At 37.6% G+C, this 25,573-nt stretch overlaps 2 protein-coding genes across 2 annotated transcripts in view; one reads left to right on the top strand and one right to left on the bottom strand.

Moving 5' to 3' along the window:
• Nucleotides 1–1,421: 1,421 nt before the first annotated feature.
• The window catches only part of LOC134792979 (SEC14-like protein 2), a 37,124-nt gene continuing 12,972 nt past the window's right edge, over nucleotides 1,422–25,573 (bottom strand). The window contains exons 2-10 of the mRNA XM_063764471.1: nucleotides 13,217–13,286; nucleotides 11,729–11,772; nucleotides 11,125–11,245; nucleotides 10,476–10,627; nucleotides 5,568–5,706; nucleotides 4,083–4,282; nucleotides 2,908–3,053; nucleotides 2,029–2,177; nucleotides 1,422–1,612 (exon numbers count right to left, since the gene is read on the bottom strand). Coding sequence (XP_063620541.1) covers nucleotides 1,491–1,612; nucleotides 2,029–2,177; nucleotides 2,908–3,053; nucleotides 4,083–4,282; nucleotides 5,568–5,706; nucleotides 10,476–10,627; nucleotides 11,125–11,245; nucleotides 11,729–11,772; nucleotides 13,217–13,286 — 1,143 coding nt within the window. The 3' untranslated portion in view covers nucleotides 1,422–1,490. The remainder of the gene's footprint in view (nucleotides 1,613–2,028; nucleotides 2,178–2,907; nucleotides 3,054–4,082; nucleotides 4,283–5,567; nucleotides 5,707–10,475; nucleotides 10,628–11,124; nucleotides 11,246–11,728; nucleotides 11,773–13,216; nucleotides 13,287–25,573) is intronic.
• Nucleotides 14,377–24,927, top strand: LOC134792967 (armadillo repeat-containing protein gudu). The gene is made up of 7 exons (XM_063764456.1): nucleotides 14,377–15,147; nucleotides 15,886–16,192; nucleotides 18,990–19,335; nucleotides 19,713–19,935; nucleotides 20,494–20,654; nucleotides 21,407–21,621; nucleotides 24,175–24,927. The coding sequence occupies exons 1-7, from the start codon at nucleotides 14,546–14,548 to the stop codon at nucleotides 24,304–24,306; spliced, it is 1,986 nt and encodes a 661-aa protein (XP_063620526.1). The 5' UTR covers nucleotides 14,377–14,545; the 3' UTR covers nucleotides 24,307–24,927.

The following is a 25,573-nucleotide window of genomic DNA, read 5'->3' as shown; positions in this document are numbered from 1 at the left end:
GCTCCCGGGAATTCCCGGTTCTCAAATTCCCGGGAATTCCCGGGAATTTCATAGTGTCAAAAGAACCGGTACTGAAGACCCGGTACCGGTACTTCCCGGTTCTCATCATATGACTATTTATTCCCAATTCACTAGTAGTAATATTTTAGTACTTTAGCTCGGGACATTAAATAACTTTTAATAATGGTGCTATGAAACGGGGGACCCAAATAACCCTACAAACTAACCTAGTAAAGTAGGTATTCGTGCAGGCAGGCCGTGCCGTCATAGTGCTGAGTGCATCGACTACGCTACGGCCGTGTGGCTCGGCCCAGGCGGAGGCAAAGTGTTACTTTCGTAAAATAGGTTGGAACGCCAATTAAGTATTTTTTTTTAATAAATTAAGTCCGTTATTAATTCTTATGCAATTATTTATATCAAAATAAGTCATTTTTAAAGATTGTACGCTAACACAAACAATTTCTTAAATGTATTCAAAAGATGCCTTGAGAACCGGGAAGAACCGGGAATCCCGGTTCCGGTCATGCTCAGAACCGGGAAATGAAATTCTTGGTACCGGAACCGGTACTGCATGCCCTAACTGTACCTAGTTACTTTTCTGTGCCAATTATTGGGTAATTTGCCCCAATTGGCGCAGTAGTGCACGTATCCAATTTATCACAGAAACTTATGTGTACGTAGTAAAATAAACTCAATCAAACAAAAAACTCATAATATGTCATAATAAAATCATATTCATGTCTATCTTTCGTGAGGAATGTGAACATTAGAGATCAATTTATTGCAATACAAAAATCATTTTATGATTGCACGATTTCATTTCGTTCATTTTACATTTGAGCAAATATCATTTTTTAACAAAGCCGCCAAATTTTGGCGGTTTTTTAAAAGCTATACCTCCATTGCACCAAATTGTATGCGATTTTAGATCATTGCCGTCCAAGTAGGCGCAACGAATTCAATCGATCGATCAAATCGCATGGAATGATGACGTGCCAGTTACCTGCCATGAATACCTACAATAATTATTTGTTTTACAAAGGGGCAAAGTATTGTTTAACCGCTCGTACTAATATTGATACCCGAGCAAACGAAAGATTACAAAATTGAACCACGAGCGTAGCGAGTGCTTCGAAAAAACCGAACCTTGATCGTTGCGAGGGTTTCAAAGCACGAGGGTTAAACAAAATTTGCCCGCGAGTGAAACACGAAATTTTTCACCACACCAACCCGAAAAAAATATTAACTGTAAGATATTTATCATTCAAAATCATCATTTAAAAGTCAATTCTACCAGCAAACATAAGAAAACAAGTGATCATTTGCATTTGATTACTTTGCCTCACATGTGAATAAAATGCAACTTTGCTATCAGTTTTTGAATAATCAAGAGAGCCTTTACCATTGGTGTGGTGAAAAATCTATTTCAGTTATATATAAAAAGTATCACAATGCAATTATCCTACAGTCTATTTTGTCTATGGTTCAGGTTATTTATCGTCGTCGGGCTCGACGATCATGTTGAGATCTCGCTCGGGCACGGCCACGACGACGTGATAAAATACCTTCTTGCTTCTTAGGAAGGAGCTCTTGTTGTCGAATATCACTGAATCTGTAACATAATCAACGAATATAAGTTACACAGGATACCTACATGTGCATCGGAATCAATCCTTAATTCTTCTCATGTCGATTTAAAGGCCACATTTGACATCTTGAAAGCCAATAATGATCATAACTTAAAAAGGTCCTTTTTACCAGTCACCAGTCTAGATATAAAAAGCACTAAGAATAAGAAGATTTGGTGTTTGAAATTTGATATTTTTGAGACTCCACTAAGTGGCAGGGACAAGTGCGCTGATATACAGACCAACTGCCGGTTCACAATAGCGGGACCATTGTGGGAGATAATGGGGTCCACGATGTAGACTTTATGTGGGACCTATATAGGCATGGTCACCAAGAGTAGCAGGCGTCAGTGGTCGACAGACCAACTGCCAGCTTCACCTTCTTTTGCAGGCTACTTACAAGTTGCAGGCCCAGTGATAGGCATAATGCCGACATCTACTGGCCCCTCGCCGATCTTCTTGGGACCGTAGACAACGGTCTCGGCACCTTCCTCATCTTTTCGCTTGATCACGAATTTTATCTCGTGGTGGTCCACTCCTGCTTCCCACCTGGAAAAGCATGTTAAAATTTAAAATTATAAGTAGTCAAGGCAAGATCTTTGTATAAAACAATTATAAAACCCAGATGAAAACATGCGATGTGCGCAGGATGGACCCAGGTTCATTTTAACGGTCCTACTTTTTCGACACGTTCCTGAATAGCCATTATCTTGCTTTGGCATATTACTTTGTTTCCATTGACTACAACATAATAAACAAATCTTAGGTACAAATCGCAAAATCGTAAGTAAACGTACGTGAACGTATAGCACGTATAGCTACGCGGTGTCATCTACTTTAGCCGCCAAATTTTTTCCGAGTCTATATGCTACACCGGGGTCTCCAAAACTATGGTGACCACGGGTCAAAAAGTTTATTAGGGACCCCTGCTTAAAGCAGGACACTTAATGCCGCCGGAGTAGAATGGTGATGCACTTCCACCAAGAAAGAGTTTCAACTTTTGCCTTCCACTGCCAGCGGACTTTGCTGAGTGAGCGAGGTATGAAATGAAAGCGGAGTCCGTTCAAAACTAGCGTGATAGGTACATTGTGACACAGCAGACCCATTTTATCTGCATAGGACGCCATTGCGAGTAAAACGAACGAGTTAAACTCTCGTTTTGTACACATATTTAATAGCACAAACGGGTCTACCGCGATATAATTTCATTGTTTTTACCTTAAATTCCGACGTTTCAGCTGAGTTGCCGTTTGTGTAATTAAATAAGCCCAGAACTTACTTAAGCACGCTCTCCCCCTCCCCGCACAGCATGTCGACGACATGTTTCTCGCCCGTTTTGATGGTGACTCTTTTGAACTCCTTCTCGGAGTCTCCGGTCGCGTTTCGCGAGTAGTAACTCTTCGGCACCTTGCCTCCTGGTTTTACCTGGAAAAACAAGATGAACTGGTATTAGACTTGGACGATTTACAAGGTTAAATTGGCTGCAAATACGACTTGCGTCTTAAGTACCTACTTAAAAAAGGTTAATATCGAACAAGTAGAATTTTTTTTGAGCAGTGGTGGCCGAGTGGATATGACGTCTGACTTTCAATCCGGAGGTCGCGGGTTCAAATCCTGGCTCGTACCAATGAGTTTTTCGAAACTTATGTACGAAATATCATTTGATATTATTACCACTAGCTTTTCGGTGAAGGAAAACATCGTGAGGAAACCTGCATACATCTGGGAAGAAATTCAAAGGTGTATGTGAAGTCCCCAATCCGCATTGGGCTAGCGTGGGGACTATAGCCCAAGCCCTCTCGCGCATGAGAGGAGGCCTGTGCCCAGCAGTGGGACGTATATAGGCTGAAATGATGATGATGATGATGAGAATTTTTTTTATCAATTTTCAAGCGCTCGCTTTTTTCATCCTAACTATTCTATACTTATAATAAGATCATTTACCACAATGGTTCCCCTATAGTGATCGGCAGTTTGGTCTTTTCTTTTCTTGGTGTCTGTACCATAGATTTTTATTCTTGGAGATGGTGCATACTTTAACTTAGTACGTAGGTAACCACGTGATACCTACCTCTAGATACAATAAGACTACACCGTGGATCCCGATTGTCATCCACAACGGTCCCGCCATAGTGAACCGGCAGTTGGTCTTTGTCGATCAGCGTTAGAACTTGTTCTTGTCATTTCTTGGTGTCAAAATCTACGGTAGCTTGATCTTGGAGATGGTATATCTTAGTAACCTGCTATGCGATCTTTATATACTTACAATAAGACTACACCGTGTGGATCCCCATTGTCATCCACAACGGTCCCGCCATAGTGAACCGGCAGTTGGTGTTTTTCGATCAGCGTTAGAACTTGTGTCTGCCATATCTTGGTGTCAAAATCTACGGGATCTTGATCTTGGAGATGGTATATCTTAGTGACTCTAATGTGATGTCTTTATATACTTACAATAAGGCTACACCGTGGATCCCCATTGTCATCCACAGCGGTCCCGCCATAGTGCACTGGTAGTTGATCTTTGTCGATCAGCGTTAGAACTTGCGACTGCCATTTCTTGGTATCTGTCCCGTAGATTTTGATCTTGGAGATGGTGTACTCGTGCATAAACTTTTTGATCACGGAGAATGCGAGGGAGAATACTTTGGGGGCTGGAATGGAGATAGACCTTGTTGTTTACTTGACCATACACAGATTTAGGTAGGTAGGATATATATTCAATTTGGTTTTTCGAAGAAATCGTCATATTAGTAAATCACTTTAGGAATGTTAGATACCTATATTACCTATCGGTAAGTACCTACATACCTACATAGTCGTATTCCAAAAAAATGGTTGAACTAAGAAATTCATGACCGTGAGTGTCGTTTGATAAAAACAATTTGGTACACGGCGGCCAAATCAACATTTTGGCCGACAGTTTTGTGTATCTCTTGCGTTACTCAAAATGTCTCTGGAGTTACCAAGAAATCGGGCTTCTGATTATGCATAGTTTAAATTCTGTTTAGTATATAGGTGCCTTGAATATTTTGACATACCTACGACATAAACTGAATCATAGAAAAGCCATTATTTGAATTGAGGGTGACATTTTACAAAGAAGTTGTTAAGTGGACATATTTGTTTAACCATAAAATTTTAATCAATATGTGCTAATTGGGTCGCAGTTTTATCTTCTCTTCATAAGTATTTAGTAATACTTAGATACAAGATGTGACATACGCATTTGCACTTAACACTCTAGTGTTAATATTTATTATTATTTATGTACCTAGGTACATTTTATGCAGTTCGAACTATGTAAACCATGGTCGCTTCAAGGCTGTTATTTTAAAGGAACTCGTTAACGTTTACACTTGCAACAAAGTTGTGTAAATGATTGAGAGCTAAAGCAGGATACTCACACACCACTCGTATAATCGTCTCCTTAATTGTTAGGTATACCATTGAGTAGATACGGAATTGCCGTCTTTAAAAAAGATCATAAACCAGATGTAACAGGAAGTATTATGGCGCGGTGGCTTATATCTCTGCAATTAAGTATGCAAAGTAGCTTGGATAGGAAGATTACATGCCGAACAATAGTAGGTACAAGTGTCCAAATGCGAAGACCGAAGGCCGAGCTCCTCGTAAAGCTGAAAGTGTTGTCCAGAGAAGTGACCTTTTCTAAAATGTGTTTGACCCACCTTCCTACTTGTATTAGAAGACACTTTTGTAAGCTGTATTAAACCCATTTTTATTACTCGGCATCAAAAAGGTGCGAGTGACGGCGCGACAGCACCATAAGCATCATGTTTTCTTAGAGTTAGACCAAGAAAAGTCTGCAATGATTTTGATAGGCTCGCAGTGTAAGTGTTTATACGTTAATTTACTTGGTGCATTCATACTGTAGTGCTGTGTTAAATATTTGTAGTAGGTAAGTAAATAAATGTTTACCGTTCACAATGAAGCAGGACTTGAGTATCTCAGGGTAGTTGGCCTCGTACAGCTGTAGTAGGGTGAAGACCATCTCCGCAGCCGGTTTCCACGCGTACTGGCGGATATTGAAGCCTTCCAGGTCGAAGAGGACTGTCACCTGTATTCATTATAATTGTTAAACAATAATAATCTAATATACCCTCTAAGGCCTACAAATGCAGCTGTCTCGGCTCCAACTACGAGTCGTACGTAGCTTTTGGCGTCGGGCCGTGGGGTAGGGGAGCGCGTGGGCTCCTTAAGGAGCTTGGTAAGCGGTTAAAGGAGGCAACAGGGGGACTCTCGCGCAGGCAACTTTCTCGCGTAAAGGATTGCTATCGCTATAAGTACAGCGCGGGAATGCTGCCTGCGTGATGGGCACCCTGCCGAGAGGCCTAGGCTTAGAAGGTAGGTTTTAGGGATTTTAGTTAGTTTTATATAATAGTAGTGTTATTTTATAAGTATCCAATAATTTTCCTAATATATTTTTGTACATAACTCTAATTTTTTTTTTTACTATTTAAGAAAAAATATTGAACAGTTCCCACCCCGCCCTTCTTTGCTTTGTCTTTTGATTTGGATTTCTACTGTGAAACCCGCTTGAAGCAAACAAATCTTGCTTTCGTTCGTACCAAGTCATAAACCGCACACCCAATCGTTCACAAACCAATGTACATTTTAAAGATTTCCTTTCATTTACAACCTTTCGTTTTGTAACAGCTATTTTACGAGCTGTGGGTCGTGTTGAAAGTTTATGCTAGGTTTGGTTTATGTTACATTAGGTTTAGGTACTTACTAAATCGTAGCGGGATCTCATTATAGTCTAAAATCAATTACATTTTCACCACACCAGCTGGTATTTAAAATTGATACTTCAAAAACCGATAAGAAAGTTGCATTTTATCCACAAGAGTGACAAAGTACTTTATTCAATGCAGTGACAAAGTAATTTTGGCTGGTGGAATTGACTTGTAAGTGATGATTTTGAATGATATAAAAAACTTGGGTTAAATAAACTTTGCCACCGAGGGAAATTATTTTCACCACACCACACCAACGCGGGGAAAATACTAGGTAGGTAACTGTAAAACATTACAAATAAAATTCAAATCAAATATTTATCATGTTGGAAACCACTCAATCTTATATAGACTTTCGTGGATAAAATGCAACTTCCTCACCAGTCTTTGAAGTAGGTATCGAGAGAGCCTTTACCAGCTGGTGTGATGAAAAATAACAATACATAGGCATAGGCATACTCGGCATATCAGTCCATAAAATCACCCTTGAAAAATGTTCAACAAAAAATAATAGATATTCAAACCGAAAAAAACTTGCTTCCGTTCTTTTAGCACGTAGCAGTACAATCACACCACGAAACACGGAAGATTATGCACAATCATTTTCTCAGGTATTTATTGGTCATACGCAATTTTAAACATAAGTATAGATAGAGTCACTAATAACCTGTAGTTAAAGGCTATAATCGATTAGCTAGACAGTCACTACATTTCGAAGATTAAAGTGCCATTATAAACCCCATTAGTGTTACCTGTCGATGTCGCAGTTTTCAAGTGATCGCATAATAACTTTTGTAGACTGTGGCGTAATGTTCATCGTTCAGAAGAAGTTTTAGCAGCAGCCATAACACTGTGGTTCTCAAAGATCATTAGGGCCAGTGAAAGTACTCTAAGCCTTGGTTTGCGTGATGCAGTTCTTTTTTTATAAAAAGTTACAGCAACAGACATATTTGTCTGATGTAAAAAAAAAACGATTCTAAATATTTAGGTACCTACCCTACATGAATAAAGCCACATGCAAAGAAAAAACAAAAAACAAAACTTGTACTTAACTTTTACTTAACTACGGATTTGATACAATAAAATATAGTTCAAATTTTTAGGTAAACTAAGTAACAAAATCGAAATTTAATTATAGATAGTAGTAGGTACTTAAATAATACTTACCACAATTTTAAGACTTTTTGAAAACATTGGGTGAGAGTGCAATAAATTGTTTGAAATATTTACGTACCGTAAAATGGGGTGAGTTGGGTGAAATTTGACTTTCAAACCTCGATAAAATTTTATTTTTACATGTGAAAACTGAATGGTGTAAGTATATAATAAGTGGTTCGGACGTTTGTATTTTAGTTTGTATTTTATTTTGGGTAGTTCCATTTCATAACTTTGACGATAAAGAGGAAAACCCACCAAACCCCGTAGTGCCTCGTATTTGGGGTGAGAGGGTTTTTCATACAAAGGTGATTTTGGAAGCTTGTTGGATCGATATTTTTTTATTATGAATATTACTATAGCTCCATTTTAAATTGGAATACATTATTTTTGTAGCAGTAGCCTTAAAAACCCACCTCACCCCCCTCTCAATCCTTCTCTCCCCATTCATAACCCATAGCTCCCCGCGAAACCTACTCACCCCCTTTTACGGTAACGCCAATTAAGTTAAGTGCGGATTTTTAACAATTTTAATAATACAATATGTTGCATTTTAATAAGTATTAATAACCTAAACGTAATCTATGAGATTTTTAGCACATAATAACTAATAGTACTATATACCGTATTTTTAGTAGGTATATATTGCACAAACAACTTTCAATAAAATCCTATTTTAAGTAATATTTCGTCGCGCAACAGGTTTTTCTCGGCTATCTACTTGAAACCTAAACGCCTAGAGTTCAAAGTCCTTGAACTATTCGACAAAAACTAATTCTTATTATATGTTGAGGGAAATCGCAGAGATGTTTTATACTAATTCGTTTTATAATTAACATTATTTCTGAGACGATGAGGGTGTGGCAACTTTCATTTTAAAAAGCATTTCTAGAACATGCCACATTATCTAGTCTAGTAAAATTTGGCCTTAATACCTCGAGCCAATGCACGGCGACCGAAAAATAATTATACATACCGTAGAGTTTCGTATCTTTGCCTGCGCTACCTATTTTCGCCTAGTTTGACATAAGTTGCCATTAACAAAATGTTTCTAATCTAAGCCTTACATAAAACTGCTAAATACAAAGTATTTTTTACGGGTGTCAACATTCTTCGAACAATCTGCGGCTAACTTCACACAGTTGACCTTTATTGAGGTTTTTTCGTGACACCGACGACACGTTTTTTTGAACCAGTGTTTTAACTTCAGTTTTAAACGGTGATTTGGACCCGGTAATGATAAACTCTTTACATGATTATATCCTATAACTATCTCTTTTTCATATGAAACTATTATTTAATGGCTAGCTTACGTTTAGATGTCACAATTGGATAAAACATTGGTGAGGGTACTTTGCGTCCATCTTGTTGCCAAATTTCGCCTACCCCTAGGGTTGACAAATTTATTGTACCACATTCATTGGTGGATGACATTACTTGTTTCCAAATTTAAATATTATCTTATGTTTGGTTATTTTAGTTTACGCTATATGCAAATGTTTATTTCTACTCTTACTGATGTTGAGTAGGTACCAAATAGGTATTTTTATGTCTCACTTTGTGTAAATAAGGTTGATTTGCTGTCAATTACGATAATAACAACAATTTTGCATCAATTATACTGTTTTGTTAATAATAATATTTTTTTAAACTTATAAACCATTACTCCCTTTTATTTGGCATGTTGGTTAATTTTTGACAGCCCTAGCTTCATTATAGAAAATGTATGAAAACAACTTCAGACTGTTACCAAACTTCGCCTACTACCCCGTTTTTTAAAAATATGCCTAGTCTGGTGTAGTTAAGGTTCATAGTATATTAGCACATTCCAAGGAGATACGACTTAACATGTGTAAGTCACAGAAAAGTAAGTATTAGCGGCAAGGCATGCCATAGGCGAAGATTGGGAAAATACCCAAACATCGCCTATTGCCTTTGGGGCCATTTATTACCAACTTAACCAATGAAATTCTAAGTTTTAGTGGTGTATACTGATAGTCGGGAGTACTAAAAAACATTTTTTCGTCTTAACGGATTAAAATGCTTTCAAATTTGAGAGATTTTTTGGGTAAAGTGTCAAAATCCAGGTGAAGATACGAAACTCTACGGTACCTACCTACAACTACATATGAGTTTCCTTGGTCTGCCCTAGTGTATTGGTTCTTAGATTAGATTGTATAGGTATCTAAGAGCTATTTAATAATCCACAAGGGTTAGATAGAGTAAGAGAAACACTGGGGCAGAAGTAACACTTGTAGGGAATTCTCATCCTGCTGTACCGTGCAAAATATACCTACTGTTTCTCTTATCCCACTTGACCTTATATAGGTACAGGCGTATGCATTATGTTATGTATAAAAAATAGTAAACAAAATATATACGGTTAAGCACTTATAAAAGTTTGAGATGGGATGGGATGTCAAACATTATTGCCTCGCGACTGTTAGGTTATTCAACATGCATGTCTTAGGTAGGTAAGTACCTAACTAGCGGGTAAAAACAAAGTTTGAAACACAAATGTTTTTGTTATTTCTTTATTCTCGAACAAATGTCAAGGCCAACATACAAAATGTCATGATCTCCACGAGTATAGTATATTAATTAAGTGAGTTTACTGGTCGTTCCATAGGTTTTATTGTCTACCATATTTTGTATAAAAAGGTATTTATCTATATTAAACTTTTGACGGAGACCAACTTTAACAAACAAATGGATAACGTTAATACCCAACACACAAGTAACACTTTTGGAGTTGCAGGCGTCCATAGGCTTCGGTGATTGCTTACCATCAGGCGGGTTGAATGCTTGTTTGCCACCGACGGGGTATAAAAAAATATTGACAAATAATTATGGCTTTATAGTTTAGGTGACAAAGTCTCCCCTAAGATCAAGTTCCCAGTCTCCCCTAACCATTCGATACGAGTCGCATACAAACCTTAAGAGCCTGAGGTCCACGCGTCTCTGCCTGCTTGCGCGCGATCGCCAGGTAGTTTTCAAGATGACGGAGTATCATCCTGATGACGTCAGTCTTCGTCACGGAGTGCAGCAGGCCCCAGACGTCCAGACCCACGAATGGGACTATTATTACTGTCAAACAGATCAGTTCATAAGAAAAGGTAGAAAAAAATAGTACCTTTCACGAAAATTCTATTCTTATAACTGTACCTAATGTTTATTTCGTGCCTTGGTAACACGATACATATATACAAATCAGTATTAGAGTTGGCTTAATTTACAAGTTTCCAGGCGACTACCAGTAGAACCAGGTATTATACTAAATTAAGTTTACTTATTTGAGTATAAAATCGTAAGTAGAGTCTGTGCGGGAAGAGAAGAGTCGTGGAATGTAAGGGAGCCCATACACGACACTTATCTTTCCGCACAGACTCTACTAATTTCTCCAACCTATCGTTTGCTGAAAACTTGAAAAGTACATAGACATAGGCGCGCAGAGGGCCCACCGCGAGCATCGGAAAAATCTGTATTTTGTTACTGCTTTCGCATATTCGAAGGATAGCGAGAGAGGTAACGAAAATATTCTCGGTTGACCCTCAGCTTTCAAGAAATTCGAACGTTTAGCGAACCTGGTGATCCTTCTTTATCGAAACCGGTGCTGCCGCTTGGGAAGTGTTTCTCCAGGACCTCAGGCGCTTGCCACTCCGGTAATGTTGAGTCAATGCCCCATTTTTCACGCCACGCCAGGGACTAAAAAAATAGAAGACTGGATTAGCCTAATTTAAAGTCTGATGTGTTCGTTCGATAACTCTGTCCCGTAGATTTAGACAATATTGGCCCAACGGTAAGAGTCGCAAACTATAGGTGGCTCTTTTATGCGCACTGAACGTAATAATTTAGGGAACTAATTCTGCCCAGTCTCCCCTACAGTGTTCGTTTGACGTTTGTGATATGTTTTTCATACAGTATTGTAGGACATGGCAGACAAGCTATCATCTTGAAATTAACATGAGTAAAACATGTGATTTATTTGAAAGGTAGGTATGTATTATGACAGAGAAAACATTAATATATTTTTCATTGCACATTTTTATGCCTAGCTAGAGAATTAGTAATTCATTTCGGTATGTTTCACGATTTTTTTTGGGCCGAACTACTAGCAGGTATCTACTTCTAGTAGGTAGGACTACTAATAAGTCAATTATCAATGAAGTTATAATGCAAATCACTTACGTCTCTAAGCATTTTTTCCGCTGCTTCCGCATCCCATTGTCTTGCTAAAAAAAAGTAAAAAATACCAAAATATTATTGAAGCCGAGATTTAAGAATTACTTATAATTATGTTCATTTAACTTTATTACTTAGGAGGAACTTTCAGTTAAACGCTTCATACACCTTAAGGATGACTCACGTTAAACCGGGCCGTGTCCGGGCCGGAGCTTCCGGAGCTTACTATTCTATGACATGACACGTGATGCTTTCCATAGAAAACGATGCGCCGGAAGCTCCGGCCCGGACACGGCCCTGTCTAACGTGAATCCTCCTGTACTTAGTACTGTCGTCCTATAAGTCCTATAACCAGGATCCTAACTAGCATCCTAAAAATAAGTTCCTATTTAGTGCAATGTGCAATCCTATTCTATCCTAAAAATAAAAATAGTTCCTATTTAGTTTTGGGATGCTTACTTCCTAAACGCGGTTACATTTTTATGGTTTTGGATTCTGAATCAAGGAAGATGTGTAAAGCGTTTAAAGTGGTTGGCAAGTGCAGTGTTTAGGTATTTAAAATGAGTACTTAATGAAAACATTAAGTGATCAAATAATGTAGGTTAAAGTCAGGTCGTTCAGTGACAGATTTTTTTTTGGTTGGTTTATCAATAAATGTTATAACTACCCGAAAATGTACAAATTATTTGTTTACTTTTATTTAAGTACCTAAAGATACAGAGTATAGGTTCGAATACTCGGTCTTTGACTGAAAAATTGAAGAAAGTTAGAGTCTGGCTACTGAAATTTTACACAAGTGTTTGGCGGGAAATTCAAAAAATCTTGGGCTGGTCACACTTTGTGTAGTAGGAATTATAATTTTGATACTAGAAAATATTTTTAATTTTCTGTGCACACTAAGGTACCTAAGGATATAAGTTAAATATACGTTGACGTGCACTCAAAGTCAGCTCACATAATTTCTACCACTATGAAAAGTATACAGTCAACAATAAACACATATGTTAACACTTTCTCACCATATACCATTGTTACGAGGCGAAAAATGAAATGTAGTATAAATAAGACCTAGCTCGATAATACCGTAATATTAATCCATCACCAAAAAAATACATAAGTACTTTGCCAAATATGCTAAATGCTAAGTATCAAAATATTTATAGAGCACCAACCTCCGAATTTGTTTACATTTGTTTAGGAGTTGTAAACATTGCAGTTTTTCGTTATACAACGCTACACCTCGACTTCGCACATTGTCGTAATTATTTACCAGCTTAAATAATAGTTTGCGAACCTCACTCAGTATAGACATTATTAATATTATTTAAAATAAAACCATTATAAACCGCAAACAATTTGAATGAATGACATAAATTGACAACTGACTTTTAGCTTTATTTTTTAATCATAGACAATTGGTGATACAACAACGAAATATTTGTCAACAATTTTTGGCTAGCCAGACTCTACATGTAGGTAATTGCTGGATATTACCTCTCAACCATCTCAGAAGGAAGTGGTCATCGTGTTCTGGTTTTGTGACATCTTTGACGCTGCGACGGAACTGTAACAAAGACAGAGTTCAATTTAATTTGGTTATAAACTTATAAACCATTTATAAACAGTCAACTTCTCACAATTCGTTATGTTTACGGTCAAAAAAAAGGCAGTTGCAGCAGTCGCATACATGGGAAGTTTTCGCTGCTCGGTATCTTGATCAATAAAGAATATAATATACAGGGTGATTCAGGAGACGTGAGCAGGACTGACACTGCGCATATCGTTAATTATAAGCAACTGTTTCGTATCAGTATTAGTGAGGTTAACGTCAATTTTCTAGTCGTGTTGAAAAAAAAAAGTTGTTAATTTTTTTACGACATGGATGGTCACCCTAAAATGAGAATACTAAACTACCGATATTCTATTCTGTGTCAAAGTGAATGTCATTACTGTCATCACGGTCTGGTTACTTTTGAAAACTCGTATCTCACTCAAGTTTGACAGTTTTTTTCTTCGTAATCAAAATGCCATTACGGTTAAAGAGGTTTTATGTTTATTAATTAGGTCCTGTAGGGTGACCATGATTGTTGAGAATTAAATTTGCCCTCACCAAAAAGTTAAAAAATAGGAAAAAGTGTTGTTGTTTCTCCTAAATACGACGGTGATCGATCAATTATCAGTTACTGAGTGTGCAGGATTAGTCCTGCTCACGTCTCATGAATCATCCTGTATACTCACTAGGATCTTAACATAAATGCCAGAGTATGGAGGGTAGTGTGGTACCTCTACCTTTCTTGTTTACATAGCGCCTTTGCACATACCTACTTAACAGTACTTACTACTTGGGATATACTAATACGGTCCATTGCAATGAGATTCTACTTCTAGTGGTTTGAACTTCATTTTAAGCATTTTATAGACAAACACACGGCAAATAATTCCAACAAACCAATGTTTTATGCCCCATGAAATGAACCGTCACTTTTATTGCGCAATTTATTGGCTATCCATCTTATTCTGACACTTTATACTACCAAGCTGAAATTATATGCGCATAATAAGATGATGATTACTTTATTACCTATAATCTAAAACGAAATTCGATACAATAACATTTTTTTCGTGAGAATAAAATATAACACTGCAAATTACGAATACGTTTATGAACAATTTACGAAACGCTGTCTGATATTTGACAAAACAAGGTTGCCAGGCAACCTGATTGACTAAACGACTCTTATTACCATAAATCTAGTTTCTATTTTATTTTTATATTCGTATCGAAAGACTTTCTAATTTGTATCACGTATTAAATCACGAATCATGGCGGATAATGCGGATAATCTTTCAGCGTTTAGTGTCGATGGCGGGCAGGACACGGTAGGCTTGCCACGGATCGTCATGGTCACAGAAGGTTCTGACACTTCAGCGTCATCCCCTTCATCTACCTCCTCTTCTGAAGACAACTGGGCTGACCTTATCAAGTCCTCAGAAATACCGCCAGAGTACTGGCACATACAGAAACTGGTGAAGTACATGAAAGCCGGCAACCAAACAGCGACAATGGTAGCGCTTTCTTGCTTGAAAGACCACGACTTGACTATCGAAGTAAACCAGAGAGCTATCCAGGAAATCGGAGGTTTAGAGCTGCTAGTCAATTTACTTGAAACTCGCGACCTTTGCTGTGTTTTAGGCGGATTAGCTGTTCTTAAAGATATAACCCCTAATATTGAAATAAGGAAGAAAGTAACGGATCTCGGAGCGATTCCTTTGCTAGTTGGTTTATTGTCAGACCCGGCCAGGGATGTGCAAATTCTTGCGGCGGAGACTATAGCCAATTTAGGCAAGATTCGGAAGAGCAGAAAGTTCTGTCGGAAATACGGAGGTTTGCCGAAGCTGATCGATTTGCTCGATGTCAAAGAAAGGTAATTTCACCTAACACGGTACACTCCGTACCTACCTAATGGTTGCTGATAATAATAGATAAAAATGTCACTATACTAACTAGGAAGATGAATATTAGGAACGTAAGTACCTTTTTTAACTTGGAGGAATTAGGTACCTACTAATAACTCTAATAAGTAGGAACCCTACCTACCTACACGCACTTTCTGCCAGCCTGCATGCCCGAACTGCAGTAACTGCATCGATTTTAGTTAGTTAGCTATTTATTCGTGGTTTGTAGCTATTCTTGTTATTTTCTTCGATATTATATATAATAATACATATTATATAGGCATGTAAGTACAACTACAGTTGTATGTAGAAACCGATAGATTATTGAATACCTAGTTCTAAATCTTGATAGCCTTGAAATAGAGTCGACAAGTAACAAACATTGTTTTTGTTGACTGTGAAAATATCTTCAAGGCTATATCAAAATTAATAATCAATCAGGATTTAATTCATTAATTAGGTATATGTTAGCGTATCTAATCAACAGAAGGCATGAAAGTTAGACTTACGCACATAAATGTTTATGTGATTACTATTAGTAGGTATTAATTATTAGTTATTACATATTACGTATGTTACTTAATAACCCGAGCCCTTTATTACTCTTACATCATTCTCGTAAATATGTATGGTACCAGTAAATTATAGTACATAAAACAGAATTACAACGTAGCTGCTGTGTAGCATTTACATTTGATACTTGGCAGGTATCTCGTAACGCCACGAGGAGAGCTGAACCAAGATGAATTACAGTTCTTAGACATAGCGCGCGCCGGCGCCAAGGCTCTATGGTCCATGTCTTCTTCACAAAGAAACCGAGAAGCCATGAGAAAGTACGGCATTATACCTCTCATCGCAAGACTCTTGAAGACCATACATTTGGACGTAGCCATCCCGGCCACCGGACTCCTCCAAATGTGTGCGAATGAGACCTCCTTCCAACTAGCCATACAGACGGAAAAGATGGTCGATGATTTGATAAAGCATTTGTCCAATGAGGATAAGGATTTAAAGGTAGGTTTATAGTTCCTTCAACTTCACTGTCAAGGTCGTAAACATAATAGGATTTATAGGTATTAATTGTTAACGATTATTAATTGTCATGGGCATTGTCATTTATCAATTGTTGTAAGTTATGTAAGTACCTATCATATCTCATATTATCATATCTTTATACATACATATATATTATATTATCATATCTATATAGAATATTGTCACCTTTAAAACTACAAAGAGTCGGTGCGGAAAGACACGTCATGCTCCCTGGAAACCCCACTGTCTGTTTTGTGATTTATTGAAACGTAATGATGATGTACACAATATGTACTGAATTAGTACATACTTAAAAAAATTGTACCTCAATAGATCGAGAGTACAATTAACTCAATTCGGACTTGCTGTAGAGTATCTCCCCAGCAACCACAAAATTTAATTAAAGAAAATTCACGTAAATACTTACTTTTTAGCAAAAAAGACGCCTAAAAAAAATTGCACTGCAGTTTTTAACGTTGATCGAGTTAGCCATGGCTAGTTAAATTACTTTACCTAATTCTCGCCAGGACGCAAGCGCCTCCAGCCGACTTCTCAAACGTACGAAACTTTGTATTTTTATATAGGTACAATGAGATAAACACATTTTATTTATGTTATGAACTTGGTTTCTGGTGAGAGTTCCAATGTTTTCTTGTCAACAAGGAGTTTCTTGTGTACATCAGCATTACGTTTCAATAAATCACAAAACAGACAGTGGGGTTTCCAGGGAGCATGACGTGGAAAGACTATACGAGTAGTCCAATTTGTAATTTATAAATGTACTTATACAATCATGCAAACCGATTCTTACTTCTATGAGTCCAGTGTGGGCCGAAAGTTAATTCAAATTGAAAATGCTGGCCATTAACCATTATAAATTGAATCGTAAACTGTAATGGTTAATGGCCAACATTTTCAATTCGCATTAACTTTCGGCCAACACTGCTTCTATCTATTGCAGCATTTCGTTTGCCAATCGTCATTAATATTTTCTTCTAGTATTATAAAACTAATGTGACAGTTGCGGATAGTTTTCCAGAAAAGACGGAACATTATTCGGAAATTTCAGGAAAATTTCACAGTAAACAATGGAAGTTTTATTTTAGAAATGGAAATTTCGATTCCTATACAAAAATATAAAAGTTTCCAAAACTTTGGAAACTTTTCGACGGGGCACATCAGTAATTAAAACTATTAAAAGTGGAGTTAGATAAGCGATGCTCTGGCGAAATGCTTCATTACTATCGCGATAAATTTCGGTATCGTCTTGGTCGTCCCATTCGTTTTTCATCAAGTTCTTAAATTAGTCCTATTCTGCTTTCGTCGCTCATTCTACATTGAAAGCCACCGACGATTGTGACGAATGTAGAATGAGTGACGAAAGCAGAATAGGACTAATTTAAGAACTTGACGAAAAACGAATGGGACGACCCAAGACGATACCTAAATTTCAGGTCATTTCATTTCACTCAGAACACAGCGTACAATGTGTGACTATGTTGATAAATATCAAACACCGTTCCATTCACACCGGTTTGTTTTTGCTTCATAACCGATTACCTCATATTCTCGGGGTATTTTATACGTAGGTATATTATGCAGGTCAATTGTGATAAAAACCTGGCATGAGAATTGTAATCGTCTATAGGTAGGTATATTTATAGATAATGCATCCACGGTTACAAAGCCTTAAAGTAGGTAATAGGGTGCTAGGTAATGTACTAAGGGATCATCCATTAATTACGTCACACGAATTTCTAGGTTTTTTTACCCCTCCCCCCCTCCGTGTCACACTTGGTCACATTTTGCAAACCCCTCCCCCCCTAGTGTGACGTCACATTTTAGGCAATTTTGTTTTCAACGAAATCGACAATATTAACTCGGCATGATTTTTTTAATAAAAAAATATTTTTGATATATAAATATTAGTAATTTTATAACACAACGAAAGATACATCCAATATCTAATTATTTAACTGTACAGCGAATAAAAAAATATAAATTAATTTTAGGTTACTGATGAAGTTAAAGTGACATCACAATGTTTGTGACTCCCCCCTCCCCCATGTCACAACATGTCACATTTTCTTGACCCCTCCCTCCCCCTAAACGTGTGACGTAATTAATGGATGACCCCTAATATAGAACTCACTCATATATAATATTATCATATCGGAAACTGTTTGCCTACCTCGCGGCCAGACGCTCCGGCAGACATTGACTCCGTTGCATAATTTACGAGTTTTTTACTCGCAAACCGTAACAAACAATGAAATTGTAACGCAACATTCATTATTTACTCTATTTTGTGTTCCTGGTGGGATATAAGTACGTATATTTGGCCGTTCACTATCTATTTGATAATGACATTAATGACTGTATCTATGCTGTGGATGCTGTGTTGGCACAGAAAACCGCCTAGGGTTGGTTTGTGTGTTTTGTTAACCAGCATTTTACGATGATATGGGTGCTTAGTAAATAATCAAAGGAGGTATCGGCAATACCCAATTTTTTAAAAATGTTTTCTTTTACACCTCAATCCGTATACCAGTCTGTTTATAAATTTTAACCAGAAAAGGATCCCTGACCGAATTTTTTGTAGGTAATTTTTTTGCATTTTTTTTTGGCTTCCTACACCACAACTGAGGTTCCAATTCACCATTTTTGACCGCCGTACACATATGAAAGGTTAACGCGACATTCCAAACAAGCGCGGTACGTAGCCGAGAATATCGATGTTTGACTGTTTGACTTTTAAATTGCGATCTGGTTTCAGACATATTGCAGCTTGGCTATCTACAAAAGCACAAGCGATCCCATCACTAGAGACATGATCAGAGAAGCAGGAGGGCTAGAATTACTCGTAGAAGCTGCTTCCGATCCTTCAAACAGAGCAAACAAACCTCTCATGGCGGCCGTGACAGGGGCTCTATGGAAATGCGCTAACAGTGAAGCTAGTGTGAAAAGGCTGGATAGTCTTCAAGCAGTGCCTATATTAGTGAAACTGTTGGACGATGAAAATGATGGGGTGTTGACGAATGTGGCTGGTGCGTTGGCGGAGTGCGCCAAGTCGCCGCCGAATAGGGACAAGATTAGGGCCGCTGGGGGCATGCGTATGCTAAGTGAGTAATTGAGTATACTGTTTGCATTGTTAGAATGTTATTAACTGTAGAAATACATGTAGTATCGTATATTATAGGTAAGAAGTTGGTACTAGGTACCTCCTTGTCGCAATTTGATTCGTAGGAAATATGAATAGGTATAGGTACCTATATTTTTTATTTTGGATTTATTTCCTAGGTAAGTTTATGGATTTTTATAAAACGGATATATTGGTCCATAACAAGCAACATTAAATTCGTAATAATAATCAACCCGCTTCTTACTTTATATGACAATTGAGACAGTTTCAACCTTATCTACTTGAATAAGTCATTTAGTCCGATAAGTAATTCATTAGGTATTATTATAGGTATTGAAATTCGAACACTGATTACAGTTCACCATCTCAACAACACACATAAGCCTCTCCTTGAAAACGTGCCCCTGGTTATAATGGAGTGCGCGAAGGAAAGCAGTTGCATGCTCGAAATAGACGAACTCGATGGCGTACGACTTGTTTGGTCCCTGCTCAAAAATGATTCCCATAGAGTTCAGACAAATGCGGCTCTGGCTTTGAGCCCTTGTGTGCAAAATGCAGCGGATTCTGGGGAGATGGTCAGGTCTGTAGGGTGTTGTATGTTATCCTGTTGTCTGTGTATGATATGAATCCTAAGTCCCAACCGATTTTTAGGCATCTTTTTGCATTTTTTTCGCTCTATCTCACCACCAAGGTTTGAAGTAGAACCCACGATTTTTGACCACCAACACACATAATATATGAAAGGTTAAGTGTGAATTGAAATAATTTGGTAACACCACCAAACACTTAAGTGCTATTGCTAAATTATTAAGCCTGACTCTTATCTAAACACTAGTGAACACTTAATATTTTTGTGTTGATTTGCGTTGCGGTTTTTGCAACATGGGTATGATTGGTTTTTGCGCAAATCAGGTTTAGATTCAGGTCCCTTTTTCTCAAAACCGGTCCAGGAATTCCAAGATACCAGGTTCCTTGACCGTGCCGATTTAACCTCTTGTCCTATTTTTAGAACGATTTTTTCTGCTCTCGTTCGTATTTGTCATGCTATTTCAGTCAACTTCAGTAGGTACCTATACATATATTTACTTTTTGTACCGAGATTGATGATGATAGGTATTTTGTTTTCTATTATCAACAGGTCGTTTGTTGGTGCTTTGGAACTAACGGTGGATCTGCTAGACTCTGACGACCACAACGTGTTGTCAGCCGTCTGCGCAGCCATCGCCACTATAGCGAAGGACAACGAGAATCTGGCTGTTATATCTGACCATGGTGTAGTTGGGAAACTGTCTAAGTTAGGTTAGTATTTAATGGAAATTATTAGGGGCGCCACAAGCCATCAGGAAATTGTCATATACTTGGAAATTTCGACCAATACCACCGTGACCGATGGCCGAGCTGTCTAGGCATCTGTCGCGTAAACAGAGGACGCTGGCCGCGTAGCCAACATGCCGATCGCTTACGCTCCGTGGCGATCGAAACGCAACTGTCACTGTCCCACTAATACGTAAGAGTGATAGAGAGACACAAAGAGTTTCGTTGTCGAAGCGATAGCGATTGTCACCTTGGCTAGGCCGGCTGGTTCGATTCCAGCTCTGGACACTGGAGCAAGGCCTCCAGGTAATTTTTTCCTTTGTATCTGACATTCATTTCGGTTTAAAGTTATTAGTTACCTACTAAATTTTGATGGACGTAATGGAAATTTGGTGGTACCTAATGGTAAGAGCAACAAAACATGAATTCATGAAAAAATAATAAACAAACATTATGAAGACAAGAAACGTTTGATTGATAGATTTGATTGACAAACGCTTAAAACATTTTCAAATAAACTTTAAAATTCTGTTAAATTGACAATGAGGCAAAAATATGAATATTAATGTTTATGATGCTTCATTATTTAGAATTCAGAAGGATATTTTTACTTCTCGGTTCCAATCTCGCAATCGAGGTTTTATTTGTTAAATTCCAGCTCTGGTTAATTCTTAACCGGCACCGTTTTGATAAAGCTAGACACAGCTAGACATGTTTGAGCGTTATATGCCTTCCAGTGACCACAACAGACGACCATCTCCGAGCCAACCTAGGCGTGGCGATCGCCTACTGCTGCGACTGGGCCCAGAACCGCCAAGAATTCAACAAGCGAGGCGCCATCACACCCTTAGTCAACTGGATGACGTCACGGGACCCTGACGTCCACCGCGCGACTGCCCTCGCCCTGTATCACCTGTCCTTCTTCTCTATCAACTGCGTGACTATGCATGCTGTACGTTTTTCTACTTTATTACGTAGTTCATAAGACACAGTTGAAGTTGCACTGCTGCGTCTGGGCCTAGAGCCGTCACACCCTGAGTCAACTGGATGACTTCTAGAGCAGATCAAGCGCAAGAGTTTAACATTTCTCAAGAAATTAACTAGTTTGAAATATTTTCGTGTTACTTATATAAAACTTATTTTACACACCAGCTTCAAAATAACAGTTAGGGGAAGGTTGGGTAAGCGAACATCTCAAGCAAAGCGAAATCGGGCTCCCAATCCTAAACTATTCGACTTTGTCGCACCACGCGCCTATATGATGTTCAGGATCCTTCGCTCTATGAGCGGCAAGCGTCACAGGGAGCGGTCGCTGCGAGCGTCGTCGGTGACGACTGACGAGTCAAAATGTGTTTTTAGTGCAAAATATTCGATTTTGAAAGGTAAGTACATTGTATGTTATTTTGTCATAGTAATTATCTCGAATTTTAATTCAAGATGCTTCTATTGCTTATTAAAGTATCTTCCTTTTACAACGCATTTCTTTTAAAACAATTCAACGGTTATTTTTTATTATTCTTAATTTCTTTATCTGACTGAATGGGCAAAGTGGATCGGGCAAAGCGGATAGCGTGTTCACTTTGAATTTATTAGGTAATTTTTTTAATGATAATATTTTGTTACAGATGGTATATAAATATCAAAAAAGATCGACCATGGCTCCTGGCTAACAGACGTCATGGAAATGGCTATCAAAACGTGGATTCGCTGTGTTAAAATGTCTTCAGAGATGCCGTGAATGTTTGGTATATTTTCACTAATTTCATAAGCATAAGTATGCTTATGAAATTAGTGAAAATATACCAAAAGTTACTTGTGACAGCTTTTTCTAACTAATATTATTGATATGATCTTATGTTGATGAATTTTCACTTAGTTATTAAGTTCGCTAAGATTTTATGAGTGATATTTGATTTGCCCGGAGGCCTGTTTCACTTTGCCCGGCACCCTGGGCAAAGCGAATAATAGTTATTTGTACAACATAGAGATCAAAGTTTGATATTTCTTCGAGTGCTTATTTTGAGTCCCGTGCAAGCGAAAGATTCTATAATAGATTCACGAGCGTAGCGAGTTTTTAAGAAGCAAAGTACCCTTGTTCGAGCTGCTGAGGTGAAAAATATATTTTTTTACGTTTTGTTCAAAATTGCAGGAATGAATGGAGGCTATAGTCCGACCGCTTAACTGAGTCCTCGCCTGCGCGGTACGGGGGCCCCGTCCCGCCCCGTCGCCCCCGTACCGCGCAGGCGAGGACTCAGTTAAGCGGTCGGACTATAGTGTTGTTTTCAATTAAAAATTTATTAAATAAAGACTTATTATAGACACTTTTTTCATTTCTTCCTTGTTAAATTTTTCTGTTATGTCAAGTCAAAGCTTAAGGTGTTCATTATACCCAGGCTTCCCCTAGATATCTACTAGTAATAAACAAAATAAAATACCTATCTATCTACTTAAATTAAAACAACAAGTTCAAGTAGACAAAATGTAAATAATTCAGTACGTTTTCTAAAATCCAAAGTGGATTGTTGTGTTTGTTTTGTTACATGTGTTTATTTGCATCACATTGCTACTTTAAAAAATATTTTGTATGCGTAACTTGGTTCAGCGACTGTAGCCAGGTAGCGAGCGAAGGGCCAACCATAAAGCATCACAAGTTCTATGGGTACCTTCCATTATTAAAATTCAACTATTAGCCGGGCCAGTGTTGTCACATCTACCAATTTTTAGGTAGATCTACCTATTTTACCTGCGTCCTACCTATCTACCACCTTCGACGTCAAATCTACCTATTTTTTCAAAATATTACGGTACAAGCAATTTTCCTCCACGCGTGTAACAAAACGTTACTTACGCGGCAAATTTGAAAAATGTAGGCGCGAAGGGATATCGTCTCATAGAAAATTTGAATTTCGTGCCTTTTTCTACTGACAAGATTTGCTTGATTTGCTTGTTCATAAATATTTTTAATACATTTTTGATAATTGTACTCTGACAAGCTAGCGTTTCAGTAGAAAAATGGGGCAAATTTAAAAATATAAGCAAGGGATCGATATTTCATACAAATTTTGAATTTCGCGCCTTTTTTTTCTGACTAAAGCTAAGTAGGTAGATCTACCTATTTTTCATTTTAAATTCTACCTATTTCTACCCATTTTTGCATCGTGTTCTACCACTTAGACAAAATTGTATGTGACAACACTGAGCCGGGCTGTTGTAAGTACTCCTTACATAACTATTTAAAACAGGCAGGCCAAACTAACTTTTTTATGATATAGGAGGAAAACGAGCTGGTGAATCGTCTGATGGTAAGCGATTACCGTCGCCGATGGACACCCGCAACACCAGAGAGGGTTTGTTGCGAAATTCGTGCTTGCGTTGACAATTTTATGAGTTAAATGAAATGTAATGCAAGAGTTAAAAGCGACGAAAGAGCTTTTAAACGGTCTTCTTTTATATAGACGGTCTGTTTCTTCAATCGGCGATCTAATCCTTTTTTATTTCGTTCCAGGCTGGCGTTGTTCAATTCCTGCTTGAAACCATTGCATCCAAGGACCCGATTCTCCAAGAAGCATCCGCTGGCTGTTTGTGTAACATCAGAAAACTAGCACTCGCCACAGAGAAGATCAAGTTGAAACAGTAACATTTTAAAAACATCAAATGGCGTAGCACAGAGTGGCAAAGCGGGCAAAATGCCACAGGCTTCTGCTCCGAGAGGGGTGCCAATTTGACCACCAGGCCCCTATTCAATGGATTTGCTTCGGGTCTCAGTCCTAGTTACGCCGGTGGATAACACGGTAACTAAGTAGCATCGAATTCGGAGCTATCTCCAACGGGTGTGTACAGTCAACTGTAAAAATATGGGTGCACAAATCATCTCAAAAATATGTCGCTCTTATGTCAGCGAATTAAGAACTATGGGACATATTTTTGAATAAGTTGGCTACACCCATATTTTTACAGTTGACTGTACTTACACAAAAGTTACTCTACAAGCCCGTGTCGCGAAAGCTTGTAATTTGTAAAACAAGCGGAAATACCTTTTAAATTGATTCTCAGAATTGAGAAAGTCTCTTTTTAACTAAATGAGACTTTCTCGATTCTGAAAATCACCTAAATTATGGATGATTCCACGAGAAGAAGTCACAATTTTTTGTTTGCGTGTGTCTTTTTTTCATGTCATAATACAGAAAGTGTTGTACCTACCTATTTACTTCTAAATATATACCAATGAATGAAAAAAAACACGTACTCTTTAATGAATTATGTCGCATTATTCTTTCGTAAAATACCTAACTCTGTTACATGCCTTCGTGAAACGAGCATCAGGCCTAAAGTTAATCATGATAATATATCCGTATAGTTAAAATTTTTTGAACTGATCTTGTTCACTTACCTGTACTAACAATGGCATTGTTCTATTACAATCCTATTATCTGCTTTTGTTCTTGTAGGCGCCAACCAATTTACTTACAAAATAAGTTAGAAGTACAATGCATGTATATTGAATTCTAAACCTTATTTCTTGTTGAATGGGGTTAAAATGGTCTAAAAAGATAATATCATATTCAATCTTTTGGAAAGTCACATGCACCTTAGCCACGACAGGGACGTATTCGGTGTTAAATAAAATACGTAGAAAGATAAAAATGTTTATTTATTATACATATTAGTTAACAAAAATAATCACATTTAATCAAAATCAACAAGTTCTTATACAAATATATATCAATCTTCAATCTGCAAAATATTTTACATACTACTAGAGCCAAAAAAAGATACATAAGTGTATATATAAAAAAATAATCCCATGTATCCAAAACCAACAGATTCTTATATAAAAACATGCCTATAATCTTAAAACTATAAAATATTTTACATACGTGATATACATATTAAATAAAATATGC

Source organism: Cydia splendana, chromosome 8 (genome assembly GCF_910591565.1).
Source record: "Cydia splendana chromosome 8, ilCydSple1.2, whole genome shotgun sequence".
Taxonomy (NCBI): domain Eukaryota; kingdom Metazoa; phylum Arthropoda; class Insecta; order Lepidoptera; family Tortricidae; genus Cydia; species Cydia splendana.
The sequence above is the reverse complement of the archived record's forward strand: the minus strand, read 5'-3'. Positions and strand labels throughout refer to the sequence as shown.